The sequence below is a fragment of the Carassius carassius genome, chromosome 6 (assembly GCF_963082965.1).
Source record: "Carassius carassius chromosome 6, fCarCar2.1, whole genome shotgun sequence".
Taxonomy (NCBI): domain Eukaryota; kingdom Metazoa; phylum Chordata; class Actinopteri; order Cypriniformes; family Cyprinidae; genus Carassius; species Carassius carassius.
The window spans coordinates 18918656-18938323 of NC_081760.1; the positions used below are offsets into that span (position 1 = coordinate 18918656).

General features: G+C 38.8%; 2 protein-coding genes across 2 annotated transcripts in view; one reads left to right on the plus strand and one right to left on the minus strand.

Moving 5' to 3' along the window:
• The window catches only part of dnajb14 (DnaJ heat shock protein family (Hsp40) member B14), a 100936-nt gene extending 99587 nt beyond the window's left edge, over nucleotides 1-1349 (minus strand). The window contains exon 1 of the mRNA XM_059552361.1: nucleotides 1171-1349. Within this exon, the coding sequence (XP_059408344.1) occupies nucleotides 1171-1306 (136 nt within the window). The 5' untranslated portion in view covers nucleotides 1307-1349. The remainder of the gene's footprint in view (nucleotides 1-1170) is intronic.
• LOC132142466 (uncharacterized) overlaps nucleotides 1-19668 on the plus strand; it is a 61382-nt gene that overhangs the window by 4201 nt on the left and 37513 nt on the right. The window lies entirely within an intron of this gene.

The window sequence follows — 19668 nt, forward strand, 5'->3', positions numbered from 1 at the left end:
TTATTTTTCTAAAATCCTGTCAAACGTGCACAAACTACTAGCTACTACTAAATATTGTAGAAACATAATTTTCTGTAAAGTTGCTTTGTAACGATTTGTATTGTAAAAAGCGCTATACAAATAAACTTGAATTGAATTGAATTGAATTTGACTTTTTCAAGCACCGAGAAGAATACAAAAATCTGACTTCCCTACAGTAACGTTTATATATCAGGTGATGATCATTAAATTTAAATGCAAAGATACATTTTATCAAAAACAAATATTTTTAATAAACAAAGACATATTTCCACAAAAAACTGCATGAGAGGTATTTGACAAATGAATATACAGTGGGTGAGGCAACATGACAAGAACGTTTTATAGATTTTAACATCCAAGTCATATATAATCTGTGAAAGGTTTGTTTGAACATATCACAACTGGTGTGAGATATTTGGGTCATACAAAAAGGAAGTTGCATTCAATTTTTTTATTACAAAATAGACATCATGTATGTATGTGTTACTGAATGTATTACGAGTGCCATAACAACACCTGTTTCTATCAGTTAAAAGAAAATGTTGGAGTACAATGTAATAAAGTAACAATTCATAATGAATTGTTATGATTTAAATTGTGTATTAATGGTATTCCACTTAATTCACAGCTTTACATTTTATTTGTATGATTCTTTGCATGTTTTTGAATCTTGGAATGTCTGCCTTTTTATGCACTTTTAAAACAGTCCCTTATTTTACTCGGCGAATGTCTAACGAACGTAAAACCAACTTTACTGCACCGGCTACATATGCACATGGGAAACACACACCAAAACACAGTATACCGGTTTGTGTCCTTTATGTTCATTAAACACAGTAGCATCACAAATATGTATTTAGTCATTCGACCTGTCATTGTAGAAAAAGACTTTGCTGAAATAGGTATTTATGTTAATACCCTCTGTTAGCCTATATTTAAGTGCGTTAACGTGTATTAGTGTTTTAATTGCAAGTCTTATAATGTAACGTTATGCGTTTATGTTCTCTGTGTGTTGTGTAGTAATAGCTTTTATGTAATTTCTGCTTTTTAAAATAACCTTTAAAACAGATAAACACATCTTTTGCTAGCTTCCTTGTTAGAATAACGTTAGCCTGTGTGCCACTTGTAAATAAGAAATTTATCATTTACCTTTTGCTTTCTCGGTTGGATAGAGCTTTTCTGCTTTGTTGAGGAATTTCAAAGCCTTGTCTTTATTGCCGTCCTCGTGGGCTTTGATAGCGATATTCAAACATTTTTCAGCCTCGTCCCGGTTTCCTTCCATCATTTTACCTTCTTCTTCTTTTTCTTCTCCTCCTCATTCTTCCTCATTGATGTTTAACGGCAGTTGGCATCCAACTTCAATGGTGTATTATCGCCATCTATTGTACTGGAGTGTGAACCGGAGCTAGACAACTCTCTTCTCTTTAATTAATAATAATGATTTCCAAAACTGTATTCTGTATCCTATTTGCTATACAAGTGTTCTCCAGGAAGCTAAATATATGAGTACTAATATCATTTAAAAAAAAATTTTCCCTAAACGTATAGTATGGAATTTTTGGCCACCAGGGGTTACTCAATCAAAATAATAACATAAGACGTACTTTGATGACGTCGGGAAAGAGCGTAGGCTCATGGGAGTTGTTGTTCATTGGCACTTTACAACATATCTTATTTGGAATTCCCAAAGACTGCTGTGCTCATTTTTATTTGATCAATAACATTGTTATATTGGCAAAATATTTCATTCACAAATGTAGATTTTTTAAATCCCTCCCACTACTTATTGTGTTCAAAAATGATCTAAAGTGTTTTTCTAAAGCCCTTGAGAGAATGAGAGGTAGGAGTGCGATGAAACTGATTGATCTTTTGATTTCATATGATTTGGTGTAATATTCTATATTATCTAATATTATAATCTAATTTAATTTTATTTTTATTTTATTTTATTTATTTATTTTTTATACCCTATCTGAGATGTAAGATATAATTTCATGCATGTCTATTTTCTTTGTCTTTTAAGTAATTTTTAGTTAATTTGTGTCGAGCCTTTCATTTCGAATGTTTTACATATTGTAGTATGATTACATTTGCCTTGGTTGTGTATATAATTTTGTATTCAATAATAAAAAAAAAAAAAAAAAAGTTGTTGTCAATTGGAACACGCGCTCTGTCGCTCCCCACATTTTAACTGAGGCCGGCGACACACTGGATGCGTGGCGCAAGCGTCTCAGCTGCGTGGCGTGTCAGTTTTTAATTCGGCTCCCATGTTAATAGGTTAGAGCTTGCAGACTGCCTGCGTGAGACGCGTGTCTCAGGCGCGGCTCGAGCCGCGCGGAAACCGCGTACATGCTAGAAATAGAACCGACACCTATTTTTCACGCGACACGCATGCGTGTTGGAAGCGTTTCCAGGCAAAATATAATAGGAAAATATGTTTATATGTAATTTTGTACACAAATACATATTAATTCATGACATTTTGATGTTTGAAAGTCAATAGGTAAGACATAAATTCAGATATAAATGTAATTTAAAAAATAAATAAATAATTATCGATTTTCAAATATTGCACCTGTCAAACATAGTCTATTTTGCAGTCAATACTGTTGACGGTGTCCTTTATCAGTAGGCTTTATATTTATGTTCAACATGAAGTATAGATATTGCGTCTAAAAGGCAAAGGTGGAGGTGTTGCTTCAATTTATAACAACGTTTTCAGGATCTCTCAGAGAGCAGGCTTCAAGTATAACTCATTTGAAGTAATGGTGCTTCATATAACATTATCCAGAGAAACAAATGTTAATGATAAATCCTCTGTTATGTTTGTACTGGCTACTGTATACAGGCCACCAGGGCACCATACAGACTTTATTAAAGAGTTTGGTGATTTTTCATCCAAGTTAGTTCTGGCTGCATATAAAGTCTTAATAGTTGGTGATTTTAATATACATGTTGATAATGAAAAAGATGCATTGGGATCAGCATTTATAGACATTCTGAACTCTATTGGTGTTAGACAACACGTTTCAGGACCTACTCATTGTCGAAATCATACTCTAGATTTAATACTGTCACATGGAATTGATGTTGATGGTGTTGAAATTATTCAGCCAAGTGATGATATCTCAGATCATAATTTAGTTTTGTGCAAACTTCATATAGCCAAAATTGTAAATTCTACTTCTTGTTACAAGTATGGAAGAACCATCACTTCTAACACAAAAGACTGCTTTTTAAGTTATCTTCCTGATGTATCCAAGTTCCTTAGCATATCCAAAACTTTAGAACTTGATGATGTAACAGAAACTATGGACTCTCTCTTTTCTAGCACTTTAAATACAGTTGCTCCTTTACGCTTAAGGAAGGTTAAGGAAAACAGTTTGACACCATGGTATAATGAGCATACTCGCACCCTAAAGAGAGCAGCCCGAAAAATGGAGCGCAGCTGGAGGAAAACAAAACTAGAGGTATTTCGTATTGCTTGTCGGGAAAGTAACATATCCTACAGAAAAGCATTAAAAACTGCTAGATCCGATTACTTTTCTTCTCTTTTAGAAGAAAACAAACATAACCCCAGGTATTTATTCAATACAGTGGCTAAATTAACGAAAAATAAAGCCTCAACAAGTGTTGACATTTCCCAACATCACAGCAGTAATGACTTTATGAACTACTTTACTTCTAAAATCGATACTATTAGAGATAAAATTGCAACCATTCAGCCGTCAGCTACAGTATCACATCAGACAGTGCACTATAGACCCCCTGAGGAACAGTTCCACTCATTCTCTACTATAGGCGAGGAAGAATTGTATAAACTTGTTAAATCATCTAAACCAACAACATGTATGTTAGACCCTATACCATCTAAGCTCCTAAAAGAGGTGCTTCCAGAAGTCATAGATCCTCTTCTGACTATTATTAATTCCTCATTGTCATTAGGATATGTCCCCAAAACCTTCAAACTGGCTGTTATTAAGCCTCTCATCAAAAAACCACAGCTTGACCCCAAAGAACTAGTTAATTATAGACCAATCTCGAATCTCCCTTTTCTGTCCAAGATACTAGAAAAGGTGGTATCCTCACAATTATATTCCTTCTTAGAGAAAAATGGTATATGTGAGGATTTCCAGTCAGGATTTAGACCGTATCATAGTACTGAGACTGCTCTCCTTAGAGTTACAAATGATCTGCTCTTATCATCTGATCGTGGGTGTATCTCTCTATTAGTTTTATTGGATCTTAGTGCTGCGTTTGACACAATTGACCACAACATTCTTTTGCATAGACTTGAACACTTTGTTGGCATTAATGGAAGTGCATTAGCATGGTTTAAATCGTACTTATATGACCGCCATCGTAGCAGTGAATGAAGATGTATCCTATCGATCACAAGTGCAGTATGGAGTACCTCAAGGCTCAGTACTAGGGCCGCTACTCTTCACGCTTTATATGTTACCCTTGGGAGATATCATCAGGAAACATGGTGTTAGCTTTCACTGTTATGCTGATGATACTCAACTCTATATTTCTTCACAGCCCGGTGAAACACACCAATTTGAAAAACTAATGGATTGCATAGCCGATATAAAAAACTGGATGACGAGTAATTTCTTACTGCTAAATTATGAAAAAACAGAGGTGTTAATTATAGGACCTAAAAACTCCGCTTGTAATAACCTAGAACACTGTCTAAGACTTGATGGTTGCTCTGTCAATTCTTCGTCATCAGTTAGGAACCTAGGTGTGCTATTTGATCGCAATCTTTCCTTAGAAAGCCACGTTTCTAGCATTTGTAAAACTGCATTTTTCCATCTCAAAAATATATCTAAATTACGGCCTATGCTCTCAATGTCAAATGCAGAAATGTTAATCCATGCTTTTATGACCTCAAGGTTAGATTATTGTAATGCTTTATTGGGTGGTTGTTCTGCACTCTTAGTAAACAAACAACAGCTAGTCCAAAATGCAGCAGCAAGAGTTCTTACTAGAACCAGGAAGTATGACCATATTAGCCCGGTCCTGTCAACACTGCACTGGCTCCCTATCAAGCATCGTATAGATTTTAAAATATTGCTTATTACCTATAAAGCCCTGAATGGTTTAGCACCTCAGTATTTGAATGAGCTCCTTTTACATTATAATCCTCTACGTCCGCTATGTTCTCAAAACTCAGGCAATTTGATAATACCTAGAATATCAAAATCAACTGTGGGCGGCAGATCCTTTTCCTATTTGGCGCCTAAACTCTGGAATAACCTACCTAACATTGTTCGGGAGGCAGACACACTCTTGCAGTTTAAATCTAGATTAAAGACCCATCTCTTTAACCTGGCATACACATAACATACTAATATGCTTTTATTATCCAAATCCGTTAAAGGATTTTTAGGCTGCATTAATTAGGTAAACCGGAACCGGAAACACTTCCCATAACACCCTATGTACTTGCTACATCATTAGAAGAATGGCATCTACGCTAATATTTGTCTGTTTCTCTCTTGTTCCGAGGTCACCGTGGCCACCAGATCCAGTCTGTGTCCAGATCAGAGGGTCACTGCAGTCACCCGGATCCAGTACGTATCCAGACCAGATGCTGGATCAGCACCTAGAAAGGACCTCTACATCCCTTAAAGACAGCGGAGACCAGGACAACTAGAGCCCCAGATACAGATCCCCTGTAAAGACCTTGTCTCAAAGGAGCACCAGGACAAGACCACAAGAAACAGATGATTCTTCTGCACAATCTGACTTTGCTGCAGCCTGGAATTGAACTACTGGTTTCGTCTGGTCAGAGGACAACTGGCCCCCCAACTGAGCCTGGTTTCTCCCAAGGTTTTTTTCTCCATTCTGTCACCGATGGAGTTTCGGTTCCTTGCCGCTGTCGCCTCTGGCTTGCTTAGTTGGGGACACTTCATCTACAGCGATATCGTTGACTTGATTGCAAATAAATGCACAGACACTATTTAATTGAACAGAGATGACATAACTGAATTCAATGATGAACTGCCTTTAACTATCATTTTTTCATTATTGACACTAAGTTTTCCTAATGAATGTTGTTCAGTTGCTTTGACGCAATGTATTTTGTTTAAAGCGCTATATAAATAAAGGTGACTTTTGACTTTGACTTTGTCATGAAGACAAGAGCCTGGTCTGTCAGCGGTCTCCCTCTATGTCACCTACAGCAGCAGCAGCACGGTTCTGGTGTGTAAAGACACAGAAAACGCGAGGCAGCCGCCACACAGCCAGTGTGTCACCGGCCTTAGTATTTTGACAATCACGTACTTTCGAACGGAGAGATATATGAATTATCAGACCCCTATCAAATCAATATTCCATCTAGCTAGTAGTAATATATGTTAAAAAAACACGGTTGCCTTTCGTTAATAATTATAATTATGTTTATACTATGATATCGAACAAGATAGTGAACTGCATTTGAAGCTACTTTATCCAGGTAGATATAGAACACATGTAGATTTACATTATACTCTACATGAGAGCTAGTCCCTCTGCGTTTTACACAAGACATCATCGTTTCACAAAATATACGGATAGATATAGTTAGATGAATGGATGCATACCTGTTTATTAGAATGCAAGCATCTCTCTGTAGTTTCAGCTTGTCACGAAGCTCTCTCTATCTTGGAAATGCAACTCCAATATTTACCCGTGTCTCGTTTCTTCTTCGTCCCAAAACCTTCTCGGGTCATTTATTTCACCCGTACATTTGCGCTTCACAGAACGTGCAGGCAAAGCATAATCATGATCCATAACTAAGTTATTGATTGAGGTATAAATACTAATATAAATATAAAATATAATAGTCAAGGCTAGCTACTACTTTTTCTTCTTCGTCTCGTCTTTGCTTCTGTTCACCTTTGTATTTGGCGGCTCCGCCGGGTTCCGCAGGAAGTAAGATAAACTAGAGGGGTCAAAGTTTATATGACGTCATAGACGGGCGACAAAGCGGAAATAAAGAAACGTGCCGTGTTTTCTAATTAAACTATAATTTTCTCCGGATTTGAAAGTTCGTGGAAACTGTCGGGATAATGTAGGTACACAACTAAAAAATATATATAACATAGATATAGTGATATCTGCTATTTTTAAAGCAGAAAAATTACATATTGCGCCTTTAAGTAAATTCCCTTGATTCACCAAATTCCATGTTTTCTTTCATCTTTATGGCTAAATTTGCCCATTGGCCTCTTACCATCATGGCCTCCTAACAATCCCCATATCTGCTGATTGGGTTCATCACTCTGTCTCCTCTCCACCAGTATGCTGGTGTGTGGTGGGCGTTCTGGCGCACTATGGCTGCTGTCGCATCATCCAGGTGGATGCTGCACAGTGGTGGTGGATGAGGAGATACCCCCTAACTATGTAAAGCGCTTTGAGAGCCTAGAAAAGCACTATATAAAATGCAAGGAATTATCTTTATCCTTTCTCTCTCATATTTTTGACATTCAAATACCACATGTTCAACAGATTCAATACTGTCACAAAATTCACATCTTCCTGATTTATGCTTACCTAAGATATGTAAGCACTTATTTAACCCACAATGTCCAGTCATTAACCTAGTGAAAATTATGTCTTCCCATTGATTCCTTCCATTGATCTTCCCTGTCTGAACCTTTTGTTGTATTCTGTATAAATGTCTCCCTTTCTCCTCTTCATCCCAACTACTCTGCCACTTTTTCATAATTTCCATAATTTTACAAGTTGACAAACACCAATTTGACCGTTCAGAACAACACAACACAACAACACTAGCTTACCAAGAAATAAATACAAAATAATTATTTGGCTTATAATGTTTCAAGTATAAGGTAAACATGCGTTTGCTACCTGCTTTATTATTATTATTATTTGCAGGGCTTTGTGTTACGATATTAGCTATAATACTACCAAGAGTGAAAGTAAAAATTATTTTTTTAAGTTGCATTTTATTTATTAATATCACGCTCAATAGGTTCCTTAGTGAAAAAAGTATACAAAATATACTTGCAGCCAGACTAATTGTCAGTATACTTCAAGTTTGAGGAGTCAATGCAGGTAACTTAAGACAGGGAAAGTTCTGCTGTGAAGCTAAAAGATCAGACAACTGGCTGACTGAGGTGTGTGCTTTTATGTGGTGGTGAGTTGCTTACATAATTGTGATCAGGTGCTGGTGATTAATACTCAGGTGAGGGAGTGCACTGTGAGTGGCTGAGTGTTGAGCCTGACTGACTTGTGACAGTACCCCCTCCTCCAGGGCCCGCTCCTGAGGGCCGAACACCCCAACGACGTGGTGGTCTCCCTCTGCCCGGAGGAGCTGGACGAGTCCGGGTTTGATGTGTGGAATTCCTCTAGGAGTGTGGGATCAAGAATATCGTCTCTAGGGACCCAGGAGCGCTCCTCAGGGCCATATTCTTCCCATTCATCCAGATATTCCAGTCTGCCACCACGCCTCCGGAATTCCAGAATCTCCTTGACCTTGACCTCCACCTAGATGGATCCTTCCTCCAGAAGCAACGGGAGAGGGTGTTTCTCTGTCAGGCTCTGTGGAGACAGGAGGGTGAAAAGGTTTTAACAGTGAAACATGGAAAGTGGGATGAATTCTGTACTGAGGAGGGAGTTAAAGTTTGTAGGTGACAGGATTGAACTATTGCTGGATGGTGAAGAAGCCGACGAATCTGGGACTAAGTTTCCGGCAGGGCAGGCACAATCTGATGTCTCAGGTGGACAGCCAGACCTTTTGTCCAGGTTGGAAGGTAGGATTGGGTACTCTGCAAAGGTCGGCTGCCATCTTCTGCCTGCGCACTGCCCATTGGAGATGATGGTGAGCCTCGTCCCAGACTCTCTCACTCTCCCGGAACCAGTAATCAACTGCAGGGACATCGGAGGGGTCAGAAGGTCCTGAGGTCCCGACCCACCTCCTGTATCTTTGTTCCGTTTGGCCATTGGATTGAGGGTGGTACCCGGAGGAGAGGCTTACGGTCAAACCATGGAGCGAGAAAAATAATTTCCATACCCGTGATATAAACTGGGGTCCACGGTCTGACACGATGTCCTCGGGGGGTCCAAACTGACGAAATACCCAATTAAACAGTAGCTCTGCTGTCTCCAAGTCAAGCGTAGCGTAGATGCCATTCTTCTAATGATTTAGCAAGTACATCAGGTGTTATAGGAGGTGTTCCCGGTTCCGGTTTACCTAATTAATGCAGCCTAAAAATCCTTTAATGGATTTGGATATTAAAAGCATATTAGTATGTTATGTGTAATCCAGGTTAAAGAGATGGGTCTTTAATCTAGATTTAAACTGCAAGAGTGTGTCTGCCTCCCAAACAATGTTAGGTAGGTTATTCCAGAGTTTAGGCGCCAAATAGGAAAAGGATCTGCCGCCCGCAGTTGATTTCAGTCATCCAGTTTTTAATATCAACTATGCATTCCATTAGTTTTTCAAATTGGTGTGTTCCACCGGGCAACGAGGAAATATAGAGCTGAGTATCATCAGCATAACAGTGAAAGCTAACACCATGTTTCCTGATGATATCTCCCAAGGGTAACATATAGAGCGTGAAGAGTATCGGCCCTAGTACTGAGCCTTGAGGTACTACATACTGTACTTGTGATCAATATTGAATTGATGCTACGAATTGATGGCAGTCATATAAGTATGATTTAAAGGTCCCGTTCTTTGTGATCCCATGTTTTAAACTTTAGTTAGAGTGTAATGTTGTTGTTAGAGTATAAATAATATCTGTAAAATTCCAAAGCTCAAAGTTCAATGCCAAGCGAGATACTTTATTTAACAGAATTTGTCTACAAAAAACGACTCGTTTGGACTACATCCCTCTAGTTCCTGCAGTAATGACGTCACTAAAACAGTTTTTTGACTAACCTCCACCCACAGAAAAACACAAAAAAGGAGGCGCGGCCTTGTTGCGCTCAGACGGAGAAGAGGAAGAGTTGCGCTTGTGTTTGTCACCATGTCGTCGAAACGCTGTTATTTTCATCTCGGAGTCCAATCACCTTTGTTTGGCCTTCCCAGGGACACTGTACTTGGAGATTAATGTTTACAATTTATGCTTAACTCGGTTCCTGAAAATTATAATCCACATGTAAAACTATGTGCAGCACATTTTGCTGAGGACAGCGAGCTTCCTCAATCTCAATCAGTTTAATGTTGGATTCGCACAAAGATTATTCTTGAAAGATGGAGCAGATCCCTCTTTGTCTGGAGAAGGCATTGTTTATGGACCACAACTGGTAAGTGTATTTTATTATTTAAGTTGGTGCGTTTAACAGTTTCTGTAACTTATTACACAAAGGGCAACGCTGTTTAGCTTTGTTAACTAGATGTTAGGGCTGTTTAAAAAAAATCGAATGCGATTTTCATGTGCATCTCGTCAGTAAAAACGCTCCTGTGATTATAAGTACATCTCCAGCACGTGCGTTCTTTTACTGTCTATGGTTCAGATCAGGATTGCCAGGTTTTCAAAACAAATCCTGCCCACTTGCTTCTCAAAACTAGTCCAAAACTGGCCAATCGCATTTCCAGGAGGGCAGCGTGCGCTAAGCTGGTGTCGAATCACAACACAGGCCCAATCAGAACTTGTTACGTATTTCTGAAGGAGGGACGTCATAGAACAAGGAAGTCATCAGCCCATTTTTATGACAGTGAAAACAGCGGTATACAGATAGGTGAATTGTGTGAAAAATACTGTGTTTTTTACACGCGAAACATGAACACATGTTATATTGCACACTGTAAACACAATCAAAGCTCCAAAAAAGCACGAAAAATGGGACCTTTAAACCATGCTAATGCACTTATATTAACGCCAACAAAGTGTTCAAGTCAATGCAAAAGAATGTTGTGGTCAATTGTGTCAAACGCAGCACTTAAGATCCAATAGAACTAATAGAGAGATGCAACCACGATCAGATGATAAGAGTAGGTAATTTGTAACTCTAAGGAGAGCAGTCTCAGTACTATGATATGGTCTAAATCCTGAATGGAAATTCTCACATATACCATTTTTCTCTAAGAAGGAATATAATTGTGAGGATACCAGAAAAGGGAGATTCGAGATCGGTCTATAATTAACTAGTTCTTTGGGGTCAAGTTGTGTTTTTTGGATGAAAGGCTTAATAACAGCCAGTTTGAAGGTTTTGGGAACATATCCTAATGACAATGAGGAATTAATAATAGTCAGAAGAGGATCTATGACTTCTGGGAGCACCTCTTTTAGGAGCCTAGATGTTATAGGGTCTAACATACATGTTGTTGGTTTAGATGATTTAACAAGTTTATACAATTCTTCCTCTCCTATAGTAGAGAATGAGTGGAACTGTTCCTCAGGGGGTCTACAGTGCACTGGCTGATGCGATAATATTATCGATTTTAGAAGTAAGGTAGTTCATAAAGTCATTACTGCTGTGATGTTGGGAAATGTCAACACTTTAAAATGCTAGAAAAGAGAGAGTCCATAGTTTCTGTTACATCATCAAGTTGTTCTGACGTTTTGGATATGCTAAGGAATTCGGATACATCAGGAGGATAACTTAAAAAGCAGTCTTTTGTGGTAGAAGTGATTTTTCTACCATACTTGTAACAAGAAGTAGAATTTACAATTTTGGCTATATATGAAGTATGCACAAAACTAAACAATGATCTGAGATATCATCACTTGGCTGCATAATTTCAACACTATCAACATCAATTCCATGTGACAGTATTAAATCTAGAGTATGATTTTGACAATGAGTAGTTCCTGAAACGTGTTGTCTAAGCCCAATAGAGTTCAGAATGTCTATAAATGCTGATCCCAATGCATCTTTTTCATTATCAACATGGATATTAAAATCACCAACTATTAAAACTTTATCTGCAGCCAGAACTAACTCGGATGTAAAATCAGCAAATTCTTTAATAAAGTCTGTAAGGTGCCCTGGTGGCCTGTATACAGTAGCCAGTACAAACATCACAGGGGATTTATCATTAACATTTGTTTCTCTGGATAATGTCATATGACGCACCATTACTTCAAACGAGTTATACTTGAAGCCTGCCCTCTGAGAAATCCTTAAAATGTTGTTATAAATTGAAGCAACACCTCCCCCTTTGCCTTTTAGACACGACTCATGTTTATAACAGTAATCTTGGGGGGTGGACTCATTTAAAACAGGTTTCTGTCAAACAGAGCACATCTAAATTATGACCAGTGATCATATTATTTACAAAAAGTGTTTTCGTAGAAAGGGATTTGATATTCAATAAGCCAAGCTTTATCATTTGTTTATCCGTATTGCATCTGTTTTTTATTTGTTGAACCTCAATTAAATTGTTACTCTTAACTTGGTTTGGACGTTTTTTGTATTTTCTAGTTCGGGGAACAGACACAGTCTCTATAGTGTGATATCTAGGTGAAAGAGTCTCTATGTGCTGAGAATTAACTGACCTCTGTGAAGTGAGGCAGCTAGCAGACGGTCAATTTGGCCAGTCTGTCTGCTTCCTGACCTGGGCCCCAGTTAGTCAAGTATAAATTCTTAGACTATTTGCCATATTTCTAGAGAGAAGAGTGGCGCCACCCCAGGAGGGATGAAGACCATCTCTTTTCAACAGGTCAGGTCTGCCCCAAAAGCTTTTCCATTTGTCTATGAAACCTATGTTATTCTGTGGGCACCACTTAGACATCCAGCCATTGAGTGATGACAATCTGCTATGCATCTCGTCACCACGGTAAGCAGGGAGGGGACCAGAGCATATTACAGTGTCTGACATCATGCTTGCAAGTTCACACACCTCTTTAATGTTATTATTAGTGATCTCCGACTGGCGAAGTCAAACATCATTAGCGCCAGCAAGAATAACAATCTTACTGTATTTACGTTTAGCATTAGCCAGCACTTTTAAATTTGCCAAGATGCCAGTTGCTCTGGCTCCTGGTAAACATTTGACTATGGTGGCTGTTGTCTCTATATTCACATTCTGTTCAATAGAGTCGCCTATAACTAGAGCACTTTCATCAGGTTTCTCAGTGGGTGCATCACTGAGTGGGGAGAACCTTTTTAATGTTTTGATCGGAACCGAACAATGTACAGGAATCCCTGAGCTAGACGCATCCAAAGCCGTATCTAGAGCCCTAACATACTTACTGTCCTCAATTAAAGTTTGGATGCATTTTTCTAATTCTGAAATCTTCTCTGTCAGCCTAACTATTTCCCTGCATTTATCACATGTGAATCCCTCATCACCGACAGCGATAGTTAAACTGTACATGTGGCAAGAGATGCAAATAACAATAGCAGGAGAAGACATTACTCACCGTGCTTGATGAAATATTCTTACCACAGTTGTTTGATGAACTTGTGAAAAACTGGAGCGAGAGAGAGGAGAGGAGAAAAGAAAACAGCGATAGGTTTGAATGAAAACGCTAATGACAAGCTAACGAGTGCTAACGAAATGCAGGTGTACTGCACTCACGGATATAAAATAAAAGTGAACGATCAAAATTAATCTGATAAAATTGATCGATAATATCAGAAATATGGTGTGAATTAACCTGTTAGCCAGCACAAAGACGCCCTCGTCCTGAATGCCTTTCAACTTGCATGTGTCAGTGTTTATGAATAGATTAAATGAAACGGAACAAATTTAATCTTGACATTCTATGTATCATTATAAAGATCTAAGCCTCAAGCATCGACGACAGATCGCTGTTTTTCCAGTGGAAAGCTTATAAAGACTGTATTTGCTACATTTGTGTAAGCAGTACACATAAAAACATGAGCAATGAAAACGCTGTACATACCAGATCCATCGTAATAACGAGTCATAAACACATCCACAGCTGTAAATCCCGGTTTAGTTAGAAAGGTAAGGGTCCACTGAATGACATCTCATGAAGCACGTTTAGTCCAACGAAGCAATAACATTTTAATATGGAACATAATTCCTTTGTTTACGTTTCAGTTCTTCAGCGACAGAACTGTTTGCGTCCATTATGGAATAACTCACGGTCAGAAACTGCGTCTTGGTAGTTAAAAAACGGCATGGTTTTGCAGTTTACAGTGTCACAAACAGAATGAGGCGATCCACTGGAAAAAAGAATGACTGAAAGATAGGCGAAAGATAGTATATTTGAATTTTGGCGCTCCCTCGTGATGCGCTCTGACGCACCTGTCAGCTGATGGAGGCGGAACTTATAGCGATCGCCTTTTTCTTTGTTTCTTTTATTTTTCAACAGTTTTTATATATGTGAGAGTGTGTTTTATGTTGAATGTGAATGTATCTGCATGATTACCATCTGTTTGAAAAGAAAAGTAATGGGAAAGAAAAGAGAAAGAGCTGAGAAAGAACTGCTCCAGGGAATCCCGCGGGATTGGGAATTGGAGTGCGTTGTGTCCGTGGGACATACTGACATCCTGGGGGGTAGCCCGGCGAAGCAGCAGGAGGGACTTCAGCAGCGACTGGCGGGGAGGTCCACTGAATAGGGCTAAAGATGAGGTGAGTGGGTATGATGGTCTCAGGCTCATCCGTACTTTCTTCGGAGGCATGGATTCGGGATAAGGCATCGGCTTTGATGTTTTGAGGACCGGGTCTATACGAAATGGTGAAGTGGAAACTCGTGAAGAAGAGTGCCCATCTAGCTTGGTGGGGGTTTAGGCATTTTGCTTCTCTTGCAGGTTCTTGTTATCAGTAAGTACTGTGAATCGATGAGCCGCTACCTCTAGCCAGTGTCGCCAATCTTCTAGTCTCAATTTGATTGCCAGCAGTTCTCGGTTCCCAATGTCGTAGTTCTTTTCTGCTGGGCTGAGCTTCCAGGAGAAGAAGACGCATGGATGGAGTCGAGGAAGGGACTCCATATACGGAAAGAACCGCTCCAGGGAATCCCGCGGCATTGGGAACAAAATCACTATTAATCACGGGATTGGGACGGGACAGGAAAAAATGTCAGCGGGAGTGGGTGGGACCGGGAATACACTTTGATCCCCAACTTTAAACACAAATATAGCCTACCTTTTATATAAATAAACTATAAACTAGGGGTGTGCAATATGACCATTTTTGATCATAGATGATAAAAATGTCTCCACGATCTGCTTTTGAAGAAATATGGTAGTATTGTGCTGCAGCGCACATTCTATCAGCTGCAGTTCTGTCTCCTCTGTCATATACTGAACAACACCACATGCATTCACGGCAGTGTTAACTCAGCGCTAGAGTTACTCTCTGATTTACATGTGCTTTCAAATGTTTCATTCGTGCACTGGTCTGACCTGTGCTTTTTCTGAGCACTGCATTCACCCGAGTGAGTGGAGCGGTGTGATTCGGACTGGAGCGAGGAGCAGATCTTTTAAAAGTCAGAGTGTCGTGGTTCTCACTCACTCCAAGCGCTCCATCATGAGTACAGTTGGATCTCTCCGATCAGAAGGTTATAATGACGGCAATTACCGAGCGGGAGGTTACAGGCTAGTTCTCAAGGAGTTTGTATGTTCCTTTTAAAGAATATATTTAGGTTAAAGCATGATTTAAACAGATTCAGCACATTCATACGTAGTCGCTTTCGCAATAATGGATTTAAAAAAGTAATCTTATAGTGTCTCTTCATCTGTATCAGATTTTAAATGAGCAGAAATCTGTAAGAAATGCATCGATCTGTAGATAAAATAACTGCCGAAAATGTACTGTTATTTTCCTCACAAACAAAATTTGCACAGCAGAAAGCAGGAATTATATCTTTTAATGCTGACAATGTTATTAGTTTGGCGTGTGGTAGGAAAAAAGTTTTCACACAATAGCCCTTTGAAACTCTCCTGTTATTTTATTTATTTAATTTTTTTATTTTAATATAGGCTACATTATGAACATAACATTGAAATACAAACATAAAGAAACACTTTATCCACTGAGTGAAGGCGGAGCGGTTTTTCGGGTATCAGTGAGCGAAGAGTGGAGTGATTATTAAATGCTCGGAGCAGAGGGAAATTGTTAAAATACTACGTCATTTTTGGTCATACAGATAAAAGTAATCAATCTTTCGAATCCGTATACGTTTATTTGTGTACACTCCGAATAACAACGAAATGCTGTGCTTCTGTAAAATGATTAAAGCAAACAAGATGCAGTTTCTGCCGTCTGGGTCACGTGAACTTGAGCGTGACCCAGGTTAGCATGGATGATTTACATGAAATTTAATGTGTGTGCAATGAACAATGTGCATTGTTTAAGATGGCTTTCAGTTCATTAAAATAACAAAAAAAAATACATTTACATTTTTTATTTTACTAAGAATGGCATGCTGTGATCTGTAGCCTACTGTATTTTTATTTTATTTTTTTACTGTAACCAAAAAATAAACAACTCGGGAGTGGGCGGGAATGGGATTCATTCTTCCGGGATTGAACGGGATGGGATTTTTCCCCCCAGTTCTTTTTATGGGATTGGGACGGGATTTGTTTTTTTGCGGGAGTGGGATGGAACAGATTTAAAAATCCACTCCTGTGTCACCCTCTACTTCGATCTTCCCCTCGTCCATGTTGATTCCTGTATTATCTATTACATAACCTAGGAAGTGCACTGAGGATTGGTGGAAGCTGCATTTTTTGGCCTTTAGGAAGAGTTGGAATTGTCTAGGCTAGGACGGTTCTGACATGCATGCAATGTTTGGCAAGGCTCCTGGAGTAGATGAGGATGATGTTGATGTACACAATAAAAAAGCGGTTGAGATACTCCCGGAGCACTGCGTGCATGCAATCTTGGAAGATTGAAGAGGCGTTGACTAGGCCATACGGCATCACCCGGAATTCATAGTGGCCAGTAGGGCTCACAAATGCCGTCTTCCACTCATCTCACTTGCGGATACGGATGAGATTGTATGCACTGTGTAAGGCAAGGCAAGGCAAGGCAAGGCAAGTTTATTTATATAGCACATTTCGTACACAATGGTAATTCAAAGTGCTTTACATAAAAGAACCTAAAAATAATAATGAAGAAAAATAATAACAAGAATAAAAAAAGCATTTAAAATGAATTTAAAACAGTTAGATTTTATTTTATGCATTAAAATAAATAAATAAATAAATAAATAAATAAATAATGAATAAATAAATAAAATAAAATAAAAAACTGAAAATATAGTGCAATCAGTTCGGACATTGCACAGTGCTGATTCAATAAATGCACAGCTAAACAGATGAGTTTTAAGTCTAGATTTAAATGTGACTAGTGTTTTAGCACATCTGATCCGCAAGCTGATTCCAACTTCGGGCGGCATAGTAACTAAAGGCGGACTCCCCTTGTTTTGTGTGAACCCTTGGTATTTCCAACTGACTCGATCCTAATGATCTGAGTGCTCTGTTAGGTTTATATTCAGTGAGCATATCTGCAATATATTTCGGTCCTAGGTCATTTAGTGACTTATATGCGAGTAAAAGTACTTTAAAATCAATTCTAAATGTAACTGGAAGCCAGTGTAAGGACCTGAGGACTGGGTTGATATGCTCAAATTTTCTTGTTCTAGTCTGAATCCTGGCAGCAGCGTTCTGGATAAGCTGCAGCTGTCTAATTGTCTTTTTAGGAGGGCCGGTGAGGAGCCATTACAATAGTCCACCCTGCTGGTGATGAAGGCATGAACAAGTTTCTCCAAGTCTTGGCTGGAAACAAAACATCTAATTCTTGCAATGTTTTTTAAATGATAGTATGCTGATTTAGTTAGTACTTTGACATGACTACTGAAACTAAGGTCTGTCTCCAGAATCACACGGAACAAGATTCCTGACTTGATTTTTAGTTGTTTGGCCCCTAGAGTCAAGGTATGCATTCACCTTGAAAACTTCATCTTTGTTTCCAAATGCAATGACTTCAGTTTTTTCCTTGTTTAACTGAAGAAAGTTCTGGCACATCCAACTATTAATTTCATCAATACATTGGCAGAGGGACTCAATGGGGCTGTAGTCATTTGGAGATAAGGCTAGGTAAATCTGGGTATCTTTCTCATTATTTGACTTAGTGGGAGCATATACAGGCTAAACAAGAGCGGTGCGAGAATTGATCCTTGTGGGACTCCGCATTTCATGGACGTCCACTTAGACTTATGCTCTCCTAGACTCACATAATACCCTCTCCCTTCTAATTATGACCTGAACCATTTGAGAACCAACCCGGAAAGCCCGACCCAGTTTTCCAGTCTCTCTAGTAGTATGTTATGATCAACAGTGTCAAATGCAGCAGTGAGATCTAGCAATACCAGCATTGATATTTTGCCAGAGTCACAATTTAAGCAAATATCATTTATTATCTTAATGAGTGCTGTCTCTGTGCTGTGATGCGGTCAAAAACCAGATTGAAAATTGTCCAGGTATCCGTTTGAGTTTAAGCATTTGTTCAGCTGATTAAAAACTACCTTTTCTATAATTTTGCCTGTAAAAGGAAGATTAGATATTGGTCTAAAATTGCTCAAAATGGTGTTATCAAGATTGCTCTTTTTCAGGAGGGGCTTAACAACAGCAGTTTTTAAGGAGTTTGGAAATGTCCCAGAGAGAAGTGAGGTTTTCACCACTTCTAAAAGATCTGCTTCCAAGCAGTTAAGCACACTTTTGAAAAAAGATGTGGGAAGTGTGATCAAGATAGCAGGTTGACGATTTTAGGTGCTGCACTATGTCTTCCAGAATTTTGCTATCAATTGCTTAAAAAATAGACTTAGTATCTTTTTGATATTGTGGCCTAATCTGTCTGACCTCTGCTTTACTTGAGGATGTGCTAATCGCCTTCCTGATATTGATGATCTTCTCAGAAAAGAAGGATGCAAACTCATTGCATTTGCTGTCTGAGAGCATTTCACTGGGAATCTGACTTGGGGGGTTTGTCAGTCTCTCAACAGTGGCAAAAAGAGTATGAGTGTTATTTAAGTTACTGTTTATAAGGTTTGAGAAGAAATTCTGTCTAGCTGTGGCTAGTTTCACATTAAAAGCATGAAGGCACATCCGCTCGTCTTTTCTGCATTGTCTTTTCATAGTCTGAACTGCTGTTGATCTCTGTCTGCAAATTGATTTCTGTCTGTTTTCTTACTGACTATTATTGGAGCAATATCATCAATAACATTCTTAACTTTTGAGTTGAAGGAATCAAGGAGAATATCAACAGAGTCTGCAGAAATGCTTGGTGTTAAAGGTATAGCCTCCATAAATAGTACACTTGTGTTCTCGTTTATGCATCTCCTTCTGACAGAGACCGATCTAGATTCAGTTGTAGCAGAGATCAAAATATCAAAGAAAATACAGAAGTGATCAGATAGTGCTACGTCCTTAATAACAGTGGATGAAATGTTTAAACCCCTACTGATGATTAAGTCTAGAGTGTGTCCACCTTTGTGTGTGGGTCCATGCACATGCTGAATCAGGTCAAAAGTGTTTAGAACCGTTATCATTTCTTTTGTAGTTTTGTTTTCTGCATTGTCTATGTGAATATTAAAATCCCCTGTGTTGCAGGCCCCGCCTCCGGAGACCTAGCAGACAAATTACTGAAAATACAGGAAAGAAAGAAGAGAGTCGGGAATCGCGTCTGTTCTCTACCAGCTCCTCTGTATCGTGTGAGCGGAAGCTGCAGAGATAGCCCGAAAGCGCGATCCCGTGTCAAAATAAAAGTTT